The sequence below is a fragment of the Acipenser ruthenus genome, chromosome 23 (assembly GCF_902713425.1).
Source record: "Acipenser ruthenus chromosome 23, fAciRut3.2 maternal haplotype, whole genome shotgun sequence".
In the NCBI taxonomy this organism is placed as follows: Eukaryota; Metazoa; Chordata; class Actinopteri; order Acipenseriformes; family Acipenseridae; genus Acipenser; species Acipenser ruthenus.
Genome location: NC_081211.1, coordinates 26,172,857 through 26,196,173, shown reverse-complemented (window position 1 = coordinate 26,196,173; position 23,317 = coordinate 26,172,857). Strand labels below are relative to the sequence as shown.

The 23,317-nt window shown below is 38.6% G+C and overlaps 1 protein-coding gene across 16 annotated transcripts in view; it reads left to right on the top strand.

The window, feature by feature from the left end:
* Positions 1 to 229: 229 nt before the first annotated feature.
* LOC117413262 (transcription factor 7-like 2) overlaps positions 230 to 23,317 on the top strand; it is a 48,151-nt gene continuing 25,063 nt past the window's right edge. For 5 of the 16 annotated variants that reach the window (XM_034022177.3, XM_034022186.3, XM_034022188.3 and 2 more), the window contains exons 1-3: positions 234 to 688; positions 821 to 893; positions 2,131 to 2,237. In XM_034022177.3, the coding sequence (XP_033878068.3) occupies positions 494 to 688; positions 821 to 893; positions 2,131 to 2,237 (375 nt within the window). In that variant the 5' untranslated portion in view covers positions 234 to 493. Of the gene's footprint in view, positions 689 to 820; positions 894 to 2,130; positions 2,238 to 23,317 lie in introns of all 16 variants that reach the window. The other 11 variants (XM_034022175.3, XM_034022180.3, XM_034022184.3 and 8 more) reach the window with 5 other exon arrangements.

The window sequence follows — 23,317 nt, the reverse complement described above, 5'->3', positions numbered from 1 at the left end:
TCTGCAACTTTGAATCAAAGACTATTTCAAAACGGGTCCAGGACTCTTAATTTGTTGTTGCAATTCACAAATCCAGCATTAGCGGTTTGCATACTTCTTGGAAGTTTTTAAACTCATGAATATTACAAACTACGAGCAAAAAAAAAAACTGAAAAAAGAAGCGGTGTCTCTTTAAGAGCAGAACCTTTGCTGGAACAATTGTACAACCCCCAACAAAGTCATTGAATCTGTCAATCACCAGGCGGTGCTCTTTGATGTTTGGAGCTCTCGCCTTGTCTCGCAGCGCAAATGTATTATTTGTTGCTGCTGTGCTGCGTTACTTTCACTGTGCGGAGCCACTTCTGAGCTTAACAACTTTAGGTTTGTTTTTCTTTATTTTGTTATTTTATTTTTTCGTTTGCCTGATCTGTGTGCATTAAGAGAAAAAAGACCCAAAAGTTTCGGTGTCAGGCTTTCTTCAAAAGCAAGCTATTGTATTTGTTTCTTAGCAAAAATGCCACAGTTAAATAGTGGTGGAGGAGATGATCTGGGAGCTAACGATGAAATGATTGCCTTCAAAGATGAAGGGGAGCAAGAGGAAAAAATCCAAGAAAACGCGTTAACCGAGAGGGACTTGGCAGATCTTAAGTCTTCTTTGGTGAATGAATCCGAGATCAGTCAGAATGCCGGTGCTGTAGCGGACCATGGGGTGAGGAATCATTTCTGCGCTGTTATCGTTTTTAATTTGATGAGATTGCCTTCTTTCATCTCTCTTCCTTGTTAAAGTTTGTACCGATGTTTTCATTAAAAAAAAGTTTTATTATCCGCCCGGATTTCACAGGCAATCCGGCGTGCACATGCAGAAGAAGAGAGAGCCTACACAGACAAACTTGCCCGGGATCACCTGGAAGACCGTGAGTCTGCAACACTTTTCTTTCATACAGGTGTTGTTAGGATGCGTATCACACACATACAGTAGGCTTCGGTAAATGCAGTGGTTTTCAGGACTCGCTTTCCAGCGGGCCAGCGCCGCTGCAACCCGGCTACACGATTATGAATACTGATATTGTCAAGTAAACAGTTGGGAATAACAAATGATTTAAAATCAAGACTTTAAGGTCACATGTGACTAAAACTAGAAAGGGTTAGCATGCCTAAGTACTGTATACCCAGGTATTGCCATGGACTTGTGAAAAGGAATTTATTTGATTAAGAATTTAAATTGAAAAATATTAAAGCCATTTAGATTACTCGAACTATTTTGTTATTATTATTATTATTATTATTATTATTATTATTATTATTATTACTAAATGTTAATGCTTTTTCACAATTGTGCTTGCATTTGATTCATAGTGTATACTAGGATAGACATGGTGCTAGGATACACAATCTAGCAATAATAGGTCAAATGCTTTACTCTAGGGTTCAATGGGATGTCTGGGGGGGGGGGGGGGCGGTCAGTGGTCTTGTCATGATAAAGGAACTCTGTTTTCAATCTTTCCACCGTGATTAACAGATACGCATAGCTGCAATGACTGCTATTTTCTTTAATTGTACATTTTTTTTATTTTCACCTACTAAGCTCTATCATTTTATATAAATAGGAGTGTGCGCTGAAAATCCACCACCACAACTGGTACAAATAAACCACAAACAGTGCTACATAGAGAAAGACCAAAACAAAAGACATACTAATAAAAAGCAACTAACCAAGCAGAAGTTACTGGTGTTCTGCAGTGCCAGAGGGAAGGAGAATGGTGGAGGAGTCTTGCTTTGTTCTGGCCCGCTCAGTACCACACAGAGCACAGTTTATTAAATGTGGTTCCGCCCTCTGAGTGACAGGGAGACACTTGACTTGTTGAGTACACCTTGTTTAACTTTCCCAAGTTAGGATCCAAATACACCTCGAAACAAGAGCACCAGAGCGGCTGTTTTGTGTGTGTGTGTGCGCGCATGTTTTACTTTTAATAAACAGGTATGTGCCAATGGATGTGAAACACACAGATGTCGCCAGTAAAAATAAAAATGATAACGCATGTTTAACATTAAAATAATATGACATATAGTCAAATGCAACAAATTGTTCTGAAGGTCCATTTTTTAAGCGCATTATTGTACATATGTTGACTTTCTGTTGTATTTCTAAAGTGTCAAAACGTCAAGATGGGGGAATGTATAAAGGACCTGCGTATTCTGGATATCCGTTCCTGATGCTGCCTGATCCGTACCTTCAGAATGGACCTATGTCTCCATCGGTGAGTCTGTCTGTTTTCCCACATACTATTTTCAGTACTGAAAAAAGCAAGATTTTCAGAGGGAATTCTTGTTAAAATGTGTATTTAAGGTCCCCCCACGGAGCTGAATAAGCTTTTGTGACTTGCAAAAAAAAAAGAAAAAAAAAAGTTGCATTTTATTTGCTGCATTGAATTGGTTTGAATGGATGCAAGTGCTGTTTTGGTGGTACATTTTAACATATGTTTAAGATCGGCTTATCTGTAAGGTGTGACAGTTACTGTATATATCAGCCTAAAAAACAAAATGCATTCACATCATTTAGACCTGAACCTAATACATTAAAGTGTTGAATGGATTTAAATACACATTGTCTGGTTCACATGGTAGTGTTTTTTCATAAACTTGCTTTGTTTAGAGAATGAGGCTTTACTACTACTAAGGCTTAGTCAAGTAAAACAAACAACTTTCTCTATGGGGTGAGAAAGATTATTTTACCTGAGATTTGCTCTTCTTGTCCAGCTATATTATTAAAGTGCACTGCATTTTCTCGTGCAGTGATTAGCCATAAAACAAGCACATCATTCTTTGACCAACCAACTACAAAAGTACTTCGCTTTCAACTATAAAAATATTTTACATGAAAATAAAAACTTTCCACTGCTGAAACTGTAGCATTATTAGCAAGGGCTAAGGGTTGTATTGTTGCCGGATGTTGGGCCTACATCACCCGGGCACATTGACATTGTGGAGCTGTATACTGCAATCAGACCCTTAAACACAGAGAGTCATACCAATTGCTGCTGCGTTTATTTCAACAAAATTTCATTACTGTGGTTATATATTTACAAAATATCTTTGAAATATTAGATGTTAAACAGTCAAAAGGTGAATATTGTTTGCAACTAATAAGACTTGAAAAGTGGAAATGACTACCCCCAGAAGCTCAGTATTATCGCACATGTTGTAAAGTTCCACTGATGTTCTATCTGAAGGACAGGCAGCGTTACCATGGTTCTAATGCGTTTGAGACTTCCACTCGTGATTTACTAATTCTGCCCCTTTAATCGTATCACAGTGCTCCCCTTGGAAGAACACTGTATGTAAACAGAGTCTAACATCCTGGTACAAAACACAAATACAGTGGATGCATTTTATTATTTTACTGTCTGGATGTCAAAGTGGTTCTATGTAACATCTCCAGTAACTAATTGATTGCCTCGTATTTATCAGCACTAGTAAATACAAACAATCACAGTGCAAGCAAGAAAGCAAATTATATTACATAATACCACACTAGACCTTACACACAGTACTGTAATCACAAACGAGGATTGGCAATTTGTCAGATTATAGGTCAGAAAACATCTCATTGCGTCTGTTTGAGGAATATTAGATTTTCTGAACTGAAAACCTTTCTAAAATGGTCCTAATATACCACAGTGTGTTCAAATCTAAAGAAGAGGGGGTTTGTTCCTGTTTATTTTTGTACGGCAAAATGGCGATGAAAGGTGTACAATGTGAAAGGAAATATATACCCAGCCCACTATAAAGAAAGCTATAAAGGACTAATTGGTTCCTGCTACAAGCCACTAGGAGGTTTTTATGTTCTTTAAATTAATACAACTGAAGTTCATTCGATTAGAGCAATGTATACCGGAGAGGAACAATACAACCACTCAGAGGTTTGTTACCTTAAATATCTTATTAATCATTTATAATTTTATATATATATATATATATATATATATAGATATATAGATATATAGATATATATAGATATATATAGATATAGATATAGATATATATATATATATATATATATATATATATATATATATATATATATAGATAGATAGATAGATAGATAGATAGATAGATAGATAGATAGATAAAATGTTTTCATTCAGTTCTTAAGTGGCATTAACTTACATCTGGATGCTGGACACAAAGTTAAAAAGTTTATATATATATCTATATATATTCCAATGAATATTAAAGAGGTACTACAATATTATTATGTTGTAAGAATGTGTTTAGATTGCAAGGTTATAGAAGCTTGGTTGGTAACTTGGTGCATATGGGAGCAGTACGTATTGAGTATGTGAAGAAGAATTGTTCAAACAAGGTGTACAGATACTCGAATGCTTCTAATCATGAGGGTAAAGTAGACTGTTCTTGTGTGTTCTGTCTTTGGATGCTGCTTGCTTTGCTGGTGTTTCTTTGTAATTAATAAGCAGCTTTACTTAATACCCTCTACATTAAAGGGAAGTGTAGAGAGATTCAAGCAGAAGGGATGGGTGTCTAGGAGAGAAATCCCAGTGGTTTGAAAGGTATTTCATTCATGTATCAGCAGGGTTTACAGGGAACTTGGATATTTCCAATGAGCAAACCTATCATTGTTTTATTATTATTATTATTATTATTCTGTTGCTGTAAAAATAATGTCCTTAAAGAATAACACCCAATATTTTGAATATAAATATTTTAACTGTACTTCCTTTCATGTACTTTCATGTAAAAACAGCATTTAAGTTGTCAGATTAAATCTTCTGTCTATAGCAGACAAACAAGTAACTTTACAAGATTTATTTTTGTGATTATGCCACTTGTATATTAACTGCAAAAAATCTAAGAAAGTGTGATTGTCATTTAAGGTCATTGCTATTTAAAAGTGAATTAATTTAACTAAATACATTATCTTAAAAAAGAATCTTCAAGATACAGTATATGAACATTTATAGTTAAAGTTACAGTGACAGATTTCTTAGTATAAAATGCTGTCTATTTGACTGTTGTGTTTTTAAATCACATTTAGGATTTAATTCCCTTTAACCTTATGTTCATGCATATTACTGAAAGGTAGTTTGAGTACCCTTAAATTAGTATTTTAAATAAGCATTCCTGCATATTGCTACAGTGGTAGCTAGCAACTTAAGAAAAGTGTTTAAAAAATAAATAAATTAATTAAATCTAAGGTAATAAGCTTCTTCTGATGGAGCATTTTTAATGTGAAACAATAAACACATATATATTAAAACTGTTATCAGAGGGAGAACGACAGGCAGAAAGGGCTGGTAAATGAAGTTCTAGTCAGAACAGACTGGCTGTGCATCACGTTCATATTCTGAAACTAAAAGAAAATATCTTCTGTCATATTGTTTGGCATGCTTCTTGTTTTCAGATAGGGGTTTGAAATGTACAGGATTAGCATTCATCAAACTCAACAAATACCTCAAACTTGTCAGAGGCAAATCAGCAAAGCAAAATGAATAGAAATGCCTTCTCATAATAGCACTTTTGTTGCTGCTGTACACGGCTCGTTAGCATTTTCAATAAGTTGAAATGTTGAGGTAGCAAGTGTCAGCCTGGGAGTTCAGAGGTCTCTCCTCATCCCTGCCAGTCGTCCCCTGAGGGATTAAGAAGATGCCCATGGCTGGTTTGGCTAGAGAAGGGGGCTCTCAATCTAATCAGCACAGAACAAAAGGACAGGGCTGGGGAATATGCACTCCATTCAGAGGATCTTCTCAAACTCTGTTGGATAACATACAACCAGATATGTATCCGACAGACCTTGAAAGACTTTTTATTAAAAATAAGATTCTAGGGGATTTTTTTTAAAAAAAATTGTTTTTAAGATTGCTTGTGATGCTTGGCTGGAACTGGTGAAACTAATTACCCACGTCTTATATCAGTTTATGAAATAAAGGATTCCGTCTATTTAACTTGTTCGTTATTTCAATACGAAGATTGCCAAGTGCACCACTTTAGTTTAAGCATTTTTGTTAACCATTCTCTGTGAGTTTTACTACTGAAGCACAATGAGTTGTTTGCTCAAAGCAACCAATAATTTCAATGAGTCTCCTGCTCCTCTGTTTTTTTTTTTTTTTTTGACCAGCAGGCTGAGTTGTCTACACCTAGAGAGCGGAGGACTCCTTTATCTCTCTCTGTCTAAAAGAAGGGAATGTTTAGATAATCAGGCACAAAATTTGAAGGATGAGGTTGACACAAGGAGCCTCTGTGATTGTTAAATAAAGAAAAAAGTGACCCACCCCCACTGAGAGGGAGGGAGACGGGTCATTCACACCCATTCAGGTGATCCTTTGCCACCTACTGTACTTAACACTTTAAGTACTCAGCTTGGGGGGTGAAAATCAGTCAGTTAGGCTGTAGTTGCAAGAGCAGATCAGAAAGTCTGCTTAGGAAAGCTGCAAGAATATATATATATATATATATATATATATATATATATATATATATATATATATATATATATATATAATGTTGTTTTTGTTTTTAGTTTTTTTATTTTATGTTCTAGAAAACATACTTGTTCCAAAGAGCAAACTCAATGTTTCCTATCTGAAAGCAATCTTATACAGTTTGAGAATGAAGACAAGCAACCCCCAGGTAACAGAAGAGCTGAAGAGAGCGTGTATGCTTCTGCTCTGGGGGTTTGGGTTTTCACTATGAGCTCCCTTACTGCAATGCAGTCTGACAGCGAGGAGATTCATCCCACCTTCTTGTCCCTCAGATCACCCAGTTCACAAGCTTGTTTCAAGCTGGAACTGGCTCTAAAATGGATCCCAGTTCAGCAGCGCATGCTGGGTAGATGACCAAACAAACAAGGACTTTTGCAGAACTGCGTGGTATTCGAATTTCCCTCGTTTTGTTGTTGAGGAATCATTTAATTATGGATGTTTGTCAAATTACTCATCCCTTGTCGTTTAACTGTTGCACCAGGCTAGCTAACCCTTGAGTGTTTGTCATCTCTCTAGATCAAGGGCCCTGTTATGTTTAGAGAAATGGATTATGCTTTCCCGGATCACACGTCCCTGTTTCGCATTGTGAAGTACTGTTAACACTGGCTTGTTAAACCAACCCTAAGTCTGTGGGTAAACAATGGCAGGCAGACCAGCTTAGACCTTTTAATCCTCAGAGACCTGCTAAAAGTATCTGAATTGACCTTCCCCAAGCCTGATAATTATAAGCAGCTTTCTCTGGATTGCTATGGGAAAGGGAAAGATGCTTGTTTATATTGTGGGAGATTGTTCTCCATTCTGTAGGGTATGTTTCCTTCAAACACTCCAAAATTCACACCAAAAAAGTATGTAGATACAGTTTGACATGACAGTTTAGGAGAATAGCCTATATTTCAATTAACCCTTATAAAACATGACATGGGGGGGTTGTTTCCCAACGTACTGCATAGTAACTGGGAAAGGGGGAAGTGAAAAAAGGGACAAGAGGAAATGACAAAGTCAGCTGGGTTCTATTCAAATAGAGATGATAAGAATGGGACCCAAGCAGCTACTATCTAAAGTCCCTGCTCTGATGTGTGTCTCACACGCAGGAGTATACATTGCACCTTGTTAAAGGTTCTCGGGTTAAAAAGGCCAGTTATGGGTTTTAGTTAACGACACTCTGGTTTAGAGTCATTTGCATCGTACCAAATGCAAGACATACTTTCTCTTTCTAATGCCTCCTTAAACATAATGTCTGAGCCACACTGATGGCCACAAATAATAACAATTCCAATGCAGTTTGTTGACTCTCAAAATCACAGTTTTAGCGCATAATGGGCTTTATTATTTATTTATTTATTTATTGCCATACTGGCACATAGATCTTTTAGGAAATAGCTGTTTATTATTTTTATTTTATTTTCTGATTTGTTTTTTTTGTAAAGCTGTTTTTTGTTGTTGTTTTTTAAATGCACATGGAGTGGCTTGTGGCCATTGACCCATGGCTGGCTTGTGTGGGTCACCAGTTACATCTGCGTAATTCTATAGTTCTGGCACTTAGGTGTTGAAAACATTTCCCTTTGTTTCTACCACATATATAGTTTGCCTCAGAGACAGGACTGGACCCCTATTTATTCCCAGCTGCCGATTTCTCAGTCCTGAGTTAATGAACCACAAGCAGGGAATCACCTGGATTAACCAGAAAGATGCCTTGCGGTTGCTTCTGTTCAAAACCACTGCCTGCACGACGCATAGAATTACACGATTTGTCAAAGCGATTCTTCTGCAAAAATATACATGCTGTCAGATGCATTGGTGCAAGATGCACTGTGTATGTCCTTCTGTTTCATTTATCTTGCCACCGTATTAAAAGATTAAATAATTAAGGCACAGCTAAATCAAAAATGAAAATGTTGCACTGGTTTATTAAAATATTTTAAAATGACAGACTTCACAAGGCAAAAACATTTTCTCATCCAGGTAAGCACCCAACCTTCCACAAGACACTTAATTTTGCACCTGAGTTAAAGATGAGTCATTCTAAGATTGGGGGTCACAACCAAGAGGTTTTCATTTCGCTAAGGATGCAGACCTATTGCATGAACAGGAAATGCACTAAAGCATATACTATTGCTCATCAGTTGCAATATTCTGTGATTTTCACAGTGCTGCTGCCACAGTATTATTTTTATTAGCATCAGACTATATAGCTTTTTTTTTTATAGACGAATCTGCCTTATGATTATTGGAGGCCTTAACATACAGGTGGTTTTAATATGCAATAAACATAATAAAAAAGATAGTGTCTGTAGCAAGTCTTCCAGAGGAAGGTGTTCTTTGTGTTTACGTTGAAACCTGGCCCCTAAGTGAACGAGAAGTACATGCTGCCTCACCCAGTCTTAAAGTTTAGAGCTCTAGCGTAGTTCAGAAGCTTTGTGTTTTGCGATTGCTGCCGATTTCAAAATAGTCACATTTTCTACAAAATGTTAATGTGCTCCTTGTAGAAGCACTTTTTTTTCTTGGAAATGTTTGGCTGCAGCAAAGGAAAGTGCCATTCTGTGCATGTTCAAAGCAAATTGCTGCAGTGTTTTAAATAGCTTTTATGACTTCAGCCGCTCTCCACTGCCTGCAAATGAAGGTTTTCCAGTACGTCTGCTTCACAGATGTCACTGCAGTGCAGCGGAATCCCAGTTGTGCTGCACGTTGTAAGTCTCTTCTGTTTAATCAGTAGACTACCTCCTGGTCCAATGTCATCCAACCCATGCCTTTGCACTATACTGGGATACTTGTCCCATTTGGTTCCCTTTTTTTTTCACGTTTCAACTCGGCACATTCGGAAGTCTGAGCGAAATAGGAAATAGCTTGATCCTGAAGTGTGAAGTTCAAAAGTGGCTGCCACAGTTTGCACTTGGGATCATAGCACTGCTGTGTGAACAGAGCTTTTCACAGCCCTCAGGACCAGCTGCTGAGATCTCCCAGCTGTCAGTTTACAGAATAGCTGGATGCATGTGAGGTAACACCAGGCAGGGAAGTGGGCTGTTGTTCCTTCGCAGTGATGTTATCTTATTCCTTAAACTGAAGTAGTAACGTTATACCTGTGTATCCGTCTGTGTGTGCGCCTGTGTGTCTGTGTTGGCGTGGCAGTATCTGCGCCTGTTCAGAGGCTGTTAAAAGCTTTCTTGTTTTTATTTGCTTAGTTTGTATGCGAGTCTGCAGGGCAAAATAGCGTTCTGTTTTCAGTCTTGTGCAACCGTTGCAGTGAGTTCATTACTATAATTCAAATGTGACATATTGATGACAGAGATACTCTAAATCAAATGTTCTCCTGTAAGGTCACATGACAAACTAATGACGCATTCAAGCGTTTTACCTGCCGGTCTGAAAGTGTGTGTCAGAGTGTCTGGCACAGGGAATGAGCAATTCAGGGGAAAATACAGATGCCTATATGAAACAAGAGTGCGCTATGAAGTGTAAAGACAGGGAGTAGAGCTGATTCCGCCTGTTCATTGTTAAAGAAAGTACTGCAGGTAAATTACAGTCCTGTGCAGAGTCAGAATAAATCACTAAAATCCCACTCTGTTATGTGGTAGACGCATATGTGCATGGGACAGTCCTATGATTATTGTCCCTTCCAAAATCCTACTTCTGTAGGAGGTATGAATTGTATGAGCAGGTAGCAAAAAAAAAAAAAAGTCTGAAAGCACGTACAGTTAGGCAGTCCCATTGTCCTTTAGTGAGCATCTAGATCTTTTAATCTTTAACATTTGGAAGGAATAGAGGGAATCAGAATCTTATGGAGCCTCGTTGATTCCAGAACAGTTACACTTTAACATTAACGCCGAAGGATTATCTTGAGGTGCTGTCCTGTTACATATATTTAATTGGTTTCAGAATGGAGGCTTTTTAAATCATGGTTTGCAATGCATTTCTGCCATAGTGTCTTGCCTGTGTTGACAATCCTGAAAGCACTGTGACTCCAATAAAAAGTTAAAAGAGTATTTGGTTGGAGAAAAATAACTCAAACTAATGTGTCAGGAATTTCAATGTTCTGTAATGTGTGCACTGACTCATTGATTTAATAAATATAAAATCATAACCCTTGTCTTTATACTAACTCTAATTCACATGAATAGCCACTTGGAGGCAAAATCAACAACATTCGTGTGCCGGGTAATGCATTTATCTTCTTTTATATATTTATTTACTTCTCTATATATCTATGGTTTTTTAATTTTTATAAACATGAAAGGCCCTCACCTTGCTTTTGGTTTTAAAAAACAAAACAGTCAGGCAGTTAACAGTAGATGCCATGTCCCAGAGTGAGAGAATTCAAGAATATGTGCCTCTTTTTTCCATCGTGGTTACAGCATTATTCTGTTAATTCTCTGATTCTGAATGCACCCTGCTGTGAGATCAGTATCTGCTACACAATTGGATAAGTCTGGCAGGTAGTCAGGCATCACAGCGGTCACCTCACACCCATGTGTTTTGGCCCTGTTAGCCTGAAAAGGCTCCAGAAGGTCTACACACTTTGATCAGAGGGGGTGGGAGGCAAACATGGTGATGTTTCCATCTATTCAAATGAAAGGGACCCTAATAAAAGTCTACCACTATTTTTTTATGGTATTTTGATAGTTTTACCAGGCTTTTCCCATGGTTACACTATGCATTTACCATGGTTTTCCATGTTTATTAATATTACTATACCTCCCTGTTCTTTACAAAGCTTGCCTATGTTTTACCATGGTTTTACCATGCTTTATTACACTTTTCTGTGCTTTTCCTATGGTAATTATAAGGGGAAGCATGGCTGAACATGTAATCACCTCTTTTTGTCATACTTGTATGATTTGTCAACACCAAACATAAGTAGAACTTAAGAAGTTGATAAGGTGTGTCTATTTAAAATAGTGTCCCTTAGTTATAAAAACCTGAAATAAACTAGATTAGCAGCTTGTGCCCCCGATTCACTATGGGTATGATGAGGGCACATCAGCGTTTCTCAATTTACATGTGTGTCGTTGTTCCACTTCAACTCAGAGCCAACTTATTATTATTATTATTATTATTATTATTATTATTATTATTATTATTATTATTATTATTATTATCACAATGATAAGTTGTGTACAAAAGAAAGCAATTTCCATTTCCCACTATGCTTTTTGCCTGTGATAAGGTAGGGAAGTGGAACTTTGGGAAGGACAATGGGTTTTATAACACTACTGTTTTTTAAACAAGTAGTGTGGGATCCCTAGAGAAGATTGGATTTCGGTTTTGCTTTGCATATATATATATATATATATATATATATATATATATATATATATATATATATATATAAACAGCTCAGATATTTATGAGTTTGGAGTGGCTGTGCAGCCATGTTTAAAGAGTGAGCTAAGCGACTCACAAGGGACAAAGCCTTGAGTAATTTCCTCATGAGTGAATTATTTGATGCTAATTCCACTCCGAATCATAATGTCATTGTGTTTTTCCAGCATGTATGGAGTTCATTTTGTTGTGTTTGTTGCTTTGTTTCCCTCCCCCCTCCCACTTATGCTCTTTGGTTTGAGGAGGGAATTTTGTTTACATATGGCACTGAGTGTTTAGCTTAAGCTGATGCACCATTGGAAACTTGCAGTACTATTTCAATGCACGCATGCTCACATAGGCATGGTATATGGGAGTATAGGGTTACTATTCCACTTTGTATCTGGACAGATCTGGACAGATCAATGCGGGAAAACTCGTGAAACATTATTTCACAGATCGAGAAATGAAAAAGAACTTTGTTTTTACCGTGCACTGCGTCAGTTGGGATCCTTCGTACCGTTCTCTTGGAAGTCAGAGGAAAACGCTGTGAGATGCTTATTGAAATCAATGGTAGCGTGCCTGTGATCAAACAGTGGGACACAGCAATCAGCAGTTCAAGCAAGCCTAGCTTTTCATTGGTTAAATAAGAGCCTTCCAAACTCCACCACACAAATATCATGGAATGTGGTTTCCAGTGTGGGTTTTCCCCCATGATCCTCTGGAGCCAACTGGAAACCATTTCTCTTCTAAAAATAGGGCTTTGCTTCTGGGATCAAGAACAAGGTCTTTGTAGATATCAAACGGGGGGGGTTAGGATGAAAGTCATTAACATTCTGCCATTTCATTCGATTCAGATGGGGATTTCATTCTGATGCCTGTCTGAAAGAAGCCAATTGGGTTGGGAGAAATAAAGTTAACTAAACCATTGTGGGGTTACTACTTCAAGACCCCCACGGTCTCTGTCTTAGCTTGAAAATGTTACCTTGTTTCATGTTTTATGTCTCTGTGATTCCCACTAGCTGTAAAATGTCATAACGAAGATCACTTTGCTTGCTTACCTGCTGGTAATGTACTTCAACTAGATTTACTGGGACCACACCACAAGATTGTTTTTATAAAGCAGATATCCACAACAAAATATGTGGTGGTCTAGGTGTTGATTGATTCAGAGGTTGTTTGTTAAAGCTCAGCCCAGGCTTCCTGCACGCTCTCTCTCAGCCTCACATCTCATAAAAAATCTGTAGGCAGCAAGTGTGTAGCCTGGACCTGTTTCTGTGCAACTCAGTATATATTAGTTACTTGTAGGCAGCCAGAAAGAGAAAGTGTGGTTGATGAAGCACCGGTCGCTGTTTCCGTGAAGAACATTTTCAGCAATAAACAAAGACAACTGAGGACAGCGAGATTGATACAGGTTGCGCGGTATCAACAACAACAACAACAACAGAAACTCAGCAACCTGCTCTCTATCCGCGTGTGCCAGCAGTGGCCATACCAAATGAATGCTTCTAATAAACATCCTGTGGGGTTTGTGAGTCTTGCAACCAGGGCAGACATCATGTGTGAAATACTGTAGTGAGAAAAGGTTAAATTAAGATTGGATCTCATTGATGGTGTGGTTTGTGAGACCGGTACTGTATCTGAGCTGCGCTAGTGTGTGTGTGTGTGTGTGTGTGTGTGTGTAAAGGAAGTTAACACCCCCCCCCACACACACACACACACACAAACTCAGTTAGCAGCGTTATCTGTTTTGATGTGGATGGAGTAAACAGGGCATAATAAAGCGTTGAGGAAGGGAGTCTGCAGTAAACAATAAGAAACTTGTAACCACATGCACACCTGGCACATCTCCGGAGAAACGTTTGTAAACAGTCACAAAGATCTGCAAAAGAATTACCATTTCGCAGCTCTACTGTCATTTGTGATCATAGTATTATCATTTTTTTGCGTAGGTGGGGTGGTGCTACATATATTTAAACAGACCAAATTTGGTACCCATGTATTTCTACTTGCTGATGTCTATATTTTTAAATACAGTGCTCCCCCTTTATAACACTACAGTTGGGAGCCATATTTACAAGACCATGTTATTTGTGTCCCGCTAGTGTAATGGCATTATGGGACAAATGGGAGCCATGACCTTGTAACTGGTTTTGAAGAATAAAGGGCTGCCTTATAAAAACTGTATACAACCCCCCTTTGCACACATGCACATATCTTGATCTCTTGAGCATGTTAATGATGAATGTTTTACAGAACATTGTGATGAGAAACCGCCTATTATATATGTATATATGTTACTCCTTCCCAAGTTGGCGCCAACTCAGGGCAAGTCCCTTTAACAGCTGTTTGTTTTTATACCCTCAGTACACAAGAAGGTGTTGACACAGGCTGACTCAGCCTAGTCTCACAACACAAGTCTTACATGAGTACTGGAAGGGAAGGCCGGCTGCCTGTCTCGTCTGGAAGTGTGTGTGTGTCGGGGGTGGGGGTAATCCTGCTCAGCAAAAAAAATATCTCTACGGTGCGGGTGAATGGAGTTGCATGCTCAATCCCATAATTTGGCCACTGGCAGTGTAATCCCTAGACCTAGTGTGCAGTGCCGTAAAGCTCCATTTGTGCCGGCTGACTCACACGGAGTGCTAGTTGCTATGCGGCCATCTTCTCTCCATCAGGAGCACTTCCTGTACGGAGCGCAGCAATTAATCAGGCCAGGAGGATGTGGAAATCAAGACCTTCCAAGACAATTGCCTCCACCGCTTATAAAGCTGGACTTCTAAAGCCTAGAGCAGATATCAAACGTCTATTTTGTTGGTGATTTAAATGTAAGTTTCGTTAAAAATAAATAAATAAATAAATAAATAAAAACGTAAAAATTGTTTACCTTTAGCCATTGACGCCAAAATACGATAAAGCTTGATAGCTCAGGCTAGTGCTAAACCGATGCAGCAGCTGCTGATGCGGCTTCCAGAGAGTAAGATCCATTGCTTCTGTTACTCCGAACACAGCCTCTCTGTTCTCAAAGGATTTCGTCTAGTCCTGGCTGGAGATTAAAAAGAGGGAATTGTTTCGTCACTGCAGTGTGTGTCCGCATTATTTCTTTTTTCTTTTCATGATCCATATTTTCCACAACTTGATTCTCAGAAGAAGGGTTCCACCCTGTTTGGAGGGTTCTGAAGCAAACGTATCAAATTGGAATTATCAATAAATATTGCGGTTCATGGAAGCCAGAGGTCTGTATGAGATGAAGAAAAAACTCTTCCCAGTGTTATTTTTTGTATTTTATTTTTAAAAATATGGGCTCATATCAAATGGTATGGGCCACCAACGTGGTGATGTCACTGAGTTTTCATCATACTGTGAAAAATACAACCTGGACTGTAGGGATGTATAGGCCTGAATCATAAGCAAGCTCATGTGCTGATGAATATGTGTTGTCACTCTTCAGTTGCAATAGCGAGAGAGCACTGGGAAATGTTTATAATTGCTTGCTTTTCAAAATGTGTTTCAGATTATAGAGTTCAAACAGTCTCATATAATTACTAATTGAATGTTCTGTATATGTTTCATTCGTTTTATGTGGTTTGGTAAATTCAGCTTGTATAGAATGATAGATGGTTTGCCATGTACAACAAGGCTGTGCTTTCATAGAGGAATTCTGATGGCATCGTAGACCACTTGAGCGAAGGACCCTGAAGTCACCAGAATCGTGAGATGAAAACTCACCAAAATAATAAGTTCAACAAGGCAGGCTTCAGCAGAATTTATCATGTAATGTTGGCAAAAGCAGATTCTTATAGGGTGTGTAGGGCCTCTCTTCTGATTGTGCCAAGTACATACTTTGAACCATCTATTCTTTTTTTATTCTTTTTTTACAAAGTCCACCAGCAACGATTTGAATGTGATTCAGTTCACGGGACCTGTTTACCACTGAGAAATGCTTTTTAAACCTGTTTTTTTTTTTTTTTTTTGTATGGTCCACTTGTCATTTTTGGAAATGGATTTAACCATGCTGCAGGCCTGTTTACTTCTGTAAAACAGGACATGTTTAAATTGGCAAGAGCAACGGTGGTTGGCATAGGGCAACTTTTTAGTTTGTATGGATTTCCATAAGCAATAGTCCTTAACCATATACAATAGTTGTGAAAGGTGCCTTACTAACAGATAGACTACTGCTCTAGTGATTTGTTTATTTTACTGATTTACTGACAATTTTTCTCTTGAGATCTTAAAGACCATGGGACTTTGGAGGCCTAATACTCATTCACTCGCTCACTGCCAAGTCTAGCTTTTATTTTTAATTTTGTTACAAGAATGTTGCATATCTGCAGATCAGTATGTGTTTTGGAGGGTCTTCTCTGCAGCTCATAACTGTTTTGCTCTGTTAGTACAGTTATATGAGGTTAAACCAGTTGTGGTTTACCATGGAAAATAGAGATACGGTATTTCTTGTCACCTGAGCGGCAGAGTGCTAAAACTGTAGCAGGGGGAGGCTGCTAGATGGAAACTGTAATTGTTTTGGTCTTAATTCAGTGTTATTTGACAATAACAAGCAGCATTAGGAAGAGTAACTTGGGTCTGGGTTTAAAGTATTAAATGGTTTGCACACATATTAAGTCATGTAAAAGCAAAAACAGATTTTGAAAAAGTTCACTGTGTTTTTACAAGTATTTCATGTAAGAATATAAGGCTTAATGCCCTTGACAATGTGCTCAACAGAGAGCTAGGGGTTTGCAATGCTTTTGCATGGCCATCCCAGCCTGATCAAGTGTATTCTCGGTTATCTATTGAGGATCTTGTGAAGCACTGGAATATGTAACCCTAATGTATATTACAATGGGTAGATACATGTTTTTAATCTGGGTTAAAGCAGTGAAGTAGAAAGAGATCAAACATAACTCTTTGTCTTGCTGTAATAAGACAAAAAAACACACACACACACACACACAAACACTGCAAGAGCAGCTCTTAGCTGGAAGGATCAGATTTGGGAAGATGGGAGCCAAAGAGTAATTATAATATGAGGTCAGTCCAGCCGCTCAGGCAGAAGATGTGGTTTCTAGGAGGCGACGTTTGCATGTGTGACCACATATTTACATTACAAATGAACGAAAACAATTCGCCAGACCACAAGACAAATAAGGGGTATTGTTCAGGGCTCCATGTGGGCGATTGAACTGAATCTAGCCATAACCAGAGCAGGAACGGGGCCTACTCATTTCGTCCTATTTTAGGCAAATGAGAAATGCGCGTGTCACTATATTTTGGGGTGAAAATTACATGGCAACTGGTTCAACTGTGTCATTTGTAGAGATGATCAATCACTCAATACCACTCTCTGCTTGTTCTTCTGGCAGCTTCCCCACATCACTGGCTGGAACTGTTTTCTTAAAGGCCTCTAAATGGAGGTTATAACTTACCCATGTGCGTCCCTGTTGTCAGCTTTATTAACATTGAGTGACCTTCACTTGTTACATTACATTAATTCAGGATATGTACATCTTGTACACACCAATTGATGCATTAAACCCTTGTTTAGCACTCCTAAGGGCTTTTCTGGCTTGAAGACTAGATACCAGTCAGTGCTTCAGTACCAGACAGTAGACGTGACTACACAGTTGTCCTGGGTGTTTTATTTCTCTCTCACACAGAGTTCTTCACAGTTCTTATTCCTCTCTGTGGATGTGCTGTTCTGAAAGCCCAGTCTTTGTGAGATCCTGTCCCTGAGATGTTTATTTCAGAGTTGAGATCTCAAGAGCTTCTTCTGCTCACAGGAAGCACAGGATGTAAGGTTATCTTAAAGCAGCGCGGCTCTACCCACACTGCCTGCAGCACACGGCTGGGGGCCATGTGGTGGAGCTCGAGCCGCAGAAAATAAACCCGAGAGCCGTTAGTCTTCGCTGTACCTGAGCGGCGAGCACTTTCCTTTACAACCGACACTGACACACAGAGCGGAGCCTGACACGTTTCTTTGCTTTTTTTTTATTTCTTATATCTAAAAGAGAGTATTTCTAATAATGTGCAATATTTCAGACAGGGGGTTTCGTATCTGTGAAATTAAGATATTAACCTGTGTAGGGTCCAAACCTCTTTATTTAAACTGTGTTCAGTGAACTTGAGGCTTATTCCCCAAGATTGACCACCATAAATCCCTTTATCCTAGTGACATAAATGTGGTACTTGTAAACCCCAACAATTAAAAGAGCTCTCTGATCAATTCGGTGGTATATGATTCCTGTTACACTGTAGCCTGGCACTAAAGCTGGGTCCAATTGACCAAGGAGCTCAGACACTGTCACCTGAAGCCATACACACACACACACACACACACACACACACACACACACACCATCCTAGATGCAAATATTCTTATTTTCCAGGAAGTCGCTATTTTCAAATACAGCCCTGTTGTAAAGAAGGAGCAATGCTGATGAGAAAGAGTTTAATGGTAACATTTCAAGAGACAGGGGAGAGTGCTTTGAGATAAAAACAACAGTGTGCTGCTCATCAAATCAATAGAAACATCAATGGAAACATCTATCGGAGATTAAAGGGAAGGAAATTCAGGCGCTCTCTACTAATAACATACAAGAGAGATAAATGGGTAGCTTTAATAGATCTGAAGAGCACAGCATTAATAGCTTGGGCTCTATGGGAGATGGTTGTCTCATTCCATTTTTTATTTTATTAAAAACATTAGTTTAACTTGCATGTTGGGAGGCAGAAGTAGGCTTTCTTTAGCCACAGCTGTGGCTCTAGAAGTAATAGGTTCTTTTTATGCTTCAGTATTTTATTTACTGAAAGGATCGCTGTTTATGTAAATATTAATTAAAATGTGGTTACACTGAAAGGCATTAGAACTGTAATTATGATCCTTTCTCTGTCTTTCATTTTTAATTGCAAAATTCTTTCCTGCAGCAGACAGACATGGGAGCTTTGGTTTGCATTTCCACGTCTGTAGTCTATAAACACCCCAACATATTCCAATTAGCTGCTCCCCAGTAGCTTAAAAAAGAGAGATGGTAGTTCAGTATCCTGTGGCTACCTAAATATTAAACAGACTACACAAATAACGACTGTGCAGTGTGAGCAAATCTGTTTTTTAATGCAACATTATTACGCTCAGCAGTAGACACTGATCTCTGTTGGTGCTGGTTTCCAGACTACAGTCTGAACATCAGCCTTGAAAACCAGGGTGATGTGGCTTTCTGCTGTTATGCTCCAAAGTTGTGGATCCCTCTGGCGAGTAGTGTTCGTGAATCAAACTTTTGCATTGTTGTTAATTCAAGGTTGTGCTTACATGGACCACACCTTGTAATTTGGAATCAGAGACATCTGATTTGTGCTGTCTTTGGTGTTCTGTCACACAACATGCTGTGTTCATTAGAAATGAAAGGTCTTGACATATGTAAAATAAGACTGATTAACATGCTGGCACCCAGCAGACGATCAGTTTTTTGCCATTTTCTTATTTATATTTAGTTGGTTGCCTGTCTTTAAGGGGAAAAAATACTTCTTAGTGGTACTTTTGAACTGCTTTCGAAAAGACTGGCCCAGCTGTTCTATACCAGACACCTGTTACAAGAAAGATTTGCTGGGTCTTCTTTGTTTTGCCCCCTGCTGAATAAAATGTGACACCTTTTGCTGCTATAAAAAAAGAAAGTGAAACGTGTTTTAGATCAAAGGAAGGGCACTGGTGTAAACTTGTAGCACTTTTGGAACCAATATCCTCTTTGATTTCTTGTTATCGCACCTGACAGCTGCTGGAGCGACCACCTGCGTACACAGAGATGACAGAGGGGCCGAGCTGGCAAGACTGTAGCGCTGTGGAAGAGGCTGGGTGCTGTAGGAAAAGACAAAAGGCCATCCATTGTTTTGGATGTCTTACTTGAAAACCGTCCCAGTTAGCTTTAGCATCCCCGGTTAACCTCTAGTATACAAAAGAGGTTCGCTAGGTTCCAGTTTCCCAGAATGCATTGCTCACTGTTATCCAGATTTTTTTTGGAAAGCTTAATTTCTTTGTGGGCTTTTCAGCAAAGGGGAGGAGGATTTTATGAGTTTTCAGTCTTCCCTGTCATTACTCTTGTGATGAAAGGTAAGGTTGAAGGTTATCAGTAGAGAAAAGCCAGTAGCACGAGTCTTGCTAACTAGACATACACATCAAGCTGGATATCTTTAAGCTACTGTAGAACTGTGAGACCTGGTTAACATAAGCTAGTATCAGCTTGAAGTATGTGATGTGTTGAGTGTTCTTTAATGTAAATCTTATCCTTTTTATGTACATAAGGTATTCACTTAGTCACATAACACAGTAGATTTATTATTGTACATTTACATTAACCTCAAGGTGTTAGGAACAAAAAGCTAAGTTAAAAGTGTTTTTAGTATATTTTGTTTACAACAAGAATGAAGTGGATTTTATATCTGGCTCTATTATTTACGAAATGTAATCAATTGATCTAGAAAATAACATTGCACTGCTGACCGGATGTGTTGATGTGAAACATCAAACTGACAGCCTTTGAGCAGCAAGCTGATTAGCCAAACAGCTACTCAAGTTTACTCTCATAAAGCAAGTCTCTTTGAACGCCTTCTTGGCATTGTTAGATACGTATTAAGCAATTTGCGACTTAATAATGAGAAAGGCCTCTTAGTGGTATAGGGCAGAGGTCCAAGTCTGTTTCCTCTGGTAGCTAAGCTGGTGTTCTGGAATAAACACACACACAGAGCAGCAGCAGCTTGGGAAAGTTTGTTTTTGTCAGCAGCTCTCCCAATAGGAGATTCCATTGCAGGAGTACAGGCCCAGCCTGCTTTTCAGTTGATCAGGACTGTAACCATGGGAACTGCATAGCTGCTTCCAGTCTTGGGCTGCTCCGAGGGCTGTTGCGGCCCAGCCCAGCAGGTGGTAAGAAGCCAGCTGTGTGGGGCATCTCTGCTGTAATAACTTTAGCCAGAGGGGTAAAGTGAATTAATCAAAAGGAATAAATTATTACATGAAAGGAGTGGTTTTTTTTGGTTTTCTCTGCAGTTTTTTTCCCATTCCTCGTTGAACTGAGCTGCCATGTCCTTATTCGTTTGAACACTTCCCATTTTGAGTAAATCTGTCCATTGCCAGTAAAATAAACAAATTACATTTGATTCCAATCCCTTGTACATTGTAGTCTACCTTGGGTAAAACAGTCACCAGAATCAGAACAAGAAAGAATTGAAATGTTATAAAAAAAAACAGAATTTCCCACGCTATCTAGTCGGAATAATGACCAGTTGGCATGTGTAAGGAAATGCCCGCAGTAATTGGAAAACAGTAGTTTGTAAGCTGATTTATGGAATGTTGATTTTCACATTTAAAAGCTTGTGGCAAAGTTACTGAGACAATGTATCTGTCCGTACCCCCCAACATAAAAGAAAACTAAACAAAAAAAATATTCCAGCTGGTAACAAAACAAATTTTGAGGACGTAACTACAATTACGATGTAGTGCTATGAGATTAACAAAAGCAGAATCTAGTGTCTTATGAAAGTAATTTGTGTTGTTTTACTTGAAATCAGTCCTGGTTAGCTTTGGTATCGTCAGTAGGGTCCAGGTTCCTAGAAAACAGTGATCAGAATTTCTTTGTGGGCATTTCAGCTTAAAGGAGGGAGGAGGATTTAAGGAGTTTTCAGTCTTCCCTGTCATTAGTCTTGTGATGAAAGGTAAGGCCAAAGGTTATCAAGAGAGAAAAGCCAGCAGTCTTGCTCAAGCAGGGTATCTTCTAGCTACTGTAGAACCATGAGACCTGGTTAATGTATAAGCTAGTATCAGTGATGGCTTACTGTTGCTTGTTCTAGAATGTAACATAGGGTATCCACTTAGTCAGATAAATTCACAGAAGTGGAATTTAGCAGACAATCTTATTGAACTAATTTAACTTCACGATTGTTAGCTCTGTGTGACCTCTGAACTGTGATATTTTTCAAAGAGTGAAAGCCATGCATATCAAGGGACCAGTCAAGGGCTGTCAGTGAGATATTCATTTGATAAGAATCAATATTTCAAGTTTCTTCCACTAACTGGGGCACGTCATTGACAACCAACAAGACCTGTTGGTAGTCTTGGCACTCCAACTTGCCCTTTACCTCCAGAATATTTCTTTAACTGGGAAGCCTGCCCATTTCGTCCTAGTGAAAAAGTAGCTATGTTTGTTTGTTTTATAGCTATGGCACACATACCTGACTCTCGGAACGGAAAATCTGGCATGTATTCGGCCTGGAATGAGCAATCAAAGAGTTGCTTCACTTGTCTATTTTGAAACCTGAGATATGTGGCCTCCAGAGCAGTTCAAGTTTGTTGAATGTTGGGGATTTGGATAAACATCTTCATATCTTTGAAAGTGAGAAATGAGGAATGCTTTTGCTCGACTTCCGTCTTCAGGGTGTCTACGAGTCTGCAGTTCCCTGGAGAGTCGCCTTGCTTTTTGTCTGAAAAAAGAAGCAGTTTTATCTCAGGAGACAAGATTGTTAGCAAAAAGAAGACAAGAAAAAGATAACACAAGAATTAAATTGTAGCTATGACCCCACATGACCTCACTCCACTCCTACTAAGCAGATAACTTTGTTTTGCAGGTTACATTAATGTATCTTTAGCCTAAATGATTTAATAAAACATTGAATAATAATAATAATAATAATAATAATAATAATAATAATAATAATAATAATAATAATAATAATAATTGGCATCAACCTAAATAAAACTGCGTAAACGCTGCGCCTCAAGCCATTATAGAAAACTCCCTAAACAACTTTCCAAGGTATACATCCGGCTTTAATACTTCATTGGTACGCATAGAAATCTGTTGGAAATCAGAATGGAAGACATTGGAACTACTGGAGTAAGTCACCTCACTTCAGTAGGGTCCAGTTTGATGTAATTAGGTGTAGGTGTTATATTTCTTTTACTTTTTACAAACAAAAAAACAGACAGGTAACCTGCAATGGGAGATTTAGCAGATTAAGTTATCCAGTGTAGGTGTAGATTAAATTATCCGAATTTAAAGTAAATCCAACTGACCTTTTGGAGTGGTTTCGCTGATCAACAGCAGCTGAAAGCTGCATTCACATTGCAGTGCCCTTTCTACATGCTTTTCAAAATAGAAGTGTGCAGTAAAGTCAAGGTACCACTCGTTAGAATCCAGTGCTGGGTGAAATAAATATATCAGCAACAAAGCGTATCCACACCCAGGATTTGTTCACCAAAATGTTTTTTACTTTTATTTGGGCAACATCAAGATTGAAAAGTGAACAATTCATATGATATAAAATGGGCCAGACTGACCTACAGTAGGAGGATCTTTCTTTACTTTCAGTTTCCACTTCGAGGGTATTATTATATACATATTCATACTTGTACCCACTTACACAGCAAAGTGTATTAACCAGAGGGTCAACCAACCATTCCATGGTGCAGATGGCTTTTATAACATCCTGGGAGCACAGCAGTCCTACCTACAGTCCCAAGCAGGACTCACCACAGCTCCCTCCTGTCCTGGAATTCCCTTGGGTAGTAG